The sequence below is a fragment of the Macrobrachium nipponense genome, chromosome 15 (genome assembly GCF_015104395.2).
Source record: "Macrobrachium nipponense isolate FS-2020 chromosome 15, ASM1510439v2, whole genome shotgun sequence".
Lineage (NCBI taxonomy): Eukaryota > Metazoa > Arthropoda > Malacostraca > Decapoda > Palaemonidae > Macrobrachium > Macrobrachium nipponense.
The window spans coordinates 34,824,040-34,826,742 of NC_087208.1; the positions used below are offsets into that span (position 1 = coordinate 34,824,040).

At 42.5% G+C, this 2,703-nt stretch overlaps 1 protein-coding gene across 1 annotated transcript; it reads left to right on the plus strand.

Moving 5' to 3' along the window:
- Positions 1-248: 248 nt before the first annotated feature.
- LOC135226794 (uncharacterized) lies at positions 249-2,373 on the plus strand. The gene is made up of 2 exons (XM_064266488.1): positions 249-886; positions 1,149-2,373. The coding sequence occupies exons 1-2, from the start codon at positions 389-391 to the stop codon at positions 1,857-1,859; spliced, it is 1,209 nt and encodes a 402-aa protein (XP_064122558.1). The 5' UTR covers positions 249-388; the 3' UTR covers positions 1,860-2,373.
- The last annotated feature ends 330 nt before the right edge of the window (positions 2,374-2,703 follow it).

A 2,703-nucleotide genomic window follows, 5' to 3' on the forward strand; every position in this document is an offset into this window, starting at 1 on the left:
AAATTTCTTAAGACAGTCGTTAACGTAACTCTCTGGAACACGTAAAAATACAACGAATAAAAAAATGTTAAAAATGTCATTTAAAGTACTTCATAGTTACAGGGAAAACGTACGAGTATGTTCGTTCGAACAGACAATTCAAACGCGTACGAACCGTTAAAATCTATAAACGTTCCTCGGGATATGCTAGCGTGACTATAGGATATAAAGATTGGTGAACTGGGACTCTTTCTATCAGTGAGGTTCAGTTCTCCCACAGTGACATTACTATCTACTTTGAAAGTGGCCCACCCAAATGGTTAAACAATCTGATTAAGACAAAGTTTAAACAGACAATCTTTGTCTTCAGAAACAACTCCATTCGAGTTCTTGAGACAAAATACGCAAAATGGATCGTAGCAACGATAAGCATCCATTTGGAGATGATGCAGCACACTCATCTGAAGATGAGCAGGAAATCCAGAGGGTTCCTGAACATCCACGGAGCAGCAGATTTCGGCAAGGTGCAAAGTCAGTTGCGAGAGACATGCGGTCGCTTTGTGGTGGTTTGTCCTACGAAGAAATCCTGAGCGTGACAGGACAGAGCAACGACACGAACTTAATAGATAGTATAGCGTTGGAGTCCCTCGGCGATGTCCAGGACAACAGGCAGTTCTATGGAGGTGGGGGATCTTTGCAATCTCAGTGCCATAACCCAGCTTACGAGACGCCTTTGGAAGATTCTTTCGAAGTTCAGTGCCAGAAAGTAGGCCGGTTATCAGTGTCAGAGACCCATTTGGAAGTTCCAGGCCATAACACGAGCCAGTTGGGAAGTCGTGGAAGCCCTCCAGTATTCGTGGGTCCCATGATGTCACAACCAACACCTTTTATCACTAATGGGAGTTCGGTAAGTCTCCTGCATTTTACTTGCCAGATGTAGCTTAGATTCCAATCAGCTTTACGAGGCTGCTATCAAAATTTTACGGTTGAATGTCCCGATGCAGCAAGTTATAAAAAAATAATTGGTAAAGCATTGCAGGAAACAGAAAAATAACTGCAGTAGATTTTTTTAAAAATTCGTAGTGTTAAAGTATGAAATTCAAATACTCATGAGGGGGTCTAAAATTTCCTACAGATGTCAGGGGATAAACAAATATTTTTCTTCTTAGATCAGAACTGCCGATTCATGTCCGCCCATCATTGAAAACTCAAGAGACTCGGACCAAAACAACAAGAACTATCCACTGCCACCTTCGCCCGATTTCTCCACCCAATTCCAGGGGAGTCCAAGCCTACCCTTCGCATCTACCTGGCATTTTGACGGATCTATGAACAACGCCTCCTATTCTGCTCCTCCTTACCCTCTTGCAAGAGCGGGCACCTCTTCAGGTGCCGAAACCACCACAGTCCTCTATCACGCATGTGCCTCCATCTATTCAGGGAACAGCGACATACCACCTACAGGAGAACTTCCAACGGACACTTTTGCTTTTCCCGTGAGCGGGGTCTTCCCTCTCATGGGCAGTGGCTTTTCCGTCGGAAGTCCCGTGAAACAGCAGAAGCGAGGTGACCCTCGACGGCCCCTTGGGGAGCACAGGGGCCCTCGGATGTGTCACCTGACTGAAGAGGAGAAGAAACAACGCAAAAAGGAACTGGGCAGAATCAGGGCTAGGGAATCCAACGAGCGGGAGAACGAGAAAAAGTCAAAGGCCAAAGAAGACCTGGAGATTCAGGAGCGAAGAAAAATTGATCTTACTGAAAGGCGTGAGTCTTTGAGCAGGATGTTTAGGAAATTACGGGACCTCTGCGTCCAGTGTTCATTGCCAGTGCCACATAGTTCAGGTCATTGTGAGTGCCATTCAAAAGGATTTTTTTTGTAAATGAATGTGTTTGGAAGTAATGTGAGTTACTTTAATTCTTACGTCAATAAATGCAGTCATAACTAATTTTTCACACGTATCTTGTTTGTTTGTATGGTGTTTTTACGTTGCATAGAACCGGTGGTTATTCAGCAACGGGACCAACGGCTTTACGTGGCTTCCGAACCACGTCGAGAGTGACCTTCTATCACCAGAAATACACATCTCTCACTCCTCAATAGAATGCTCGAGAATCGAACTCGCGGCCATCGAGGTGGCAGGCCAAGACCATACCGACCACTTTAATCATTACGTCAATGAATGATGTCAGAACTCAATTTTCACACGTATCTTAAGTTTATAAATATGTATACAACTAGAACAAACTTTTCTATTCAGTATTTTAGCCAGTGAACGAATAATTGCATGAATAATTTATTTATAGCACTACATTTAAAAGTAAGCTTTATTATAAAAAGTAATCAATAAACTACATTAGTTGGATCTGAGTTATAAGACAGTGAAATGAGTCACCCGAGCGTATTGAACGTTCGAGTTCACAAAATTCACATAAACGTTTGTAAATATATCCACGAAAATATTTCTTTAGAAAACGTTCTTCTCTGAACCAGTTGTTCTTAACAGGGGGTATCCATACCCCTTGGGGGTATGAGAACCACATGCTGGGAGTATTGGACCTGATCTCTGGATATCTGTATATATTTGATTTTTAATGTGTCAATGTATAAATGGGTACATTTTATAAATAGAATATCCTCGAAAATATTTCTTTAGAAAACGTTCTTCTCTGAACCAGTTGTTCTTAACAGGGGGGATCCATACCCCTTGGGGGTATGAGAACCAC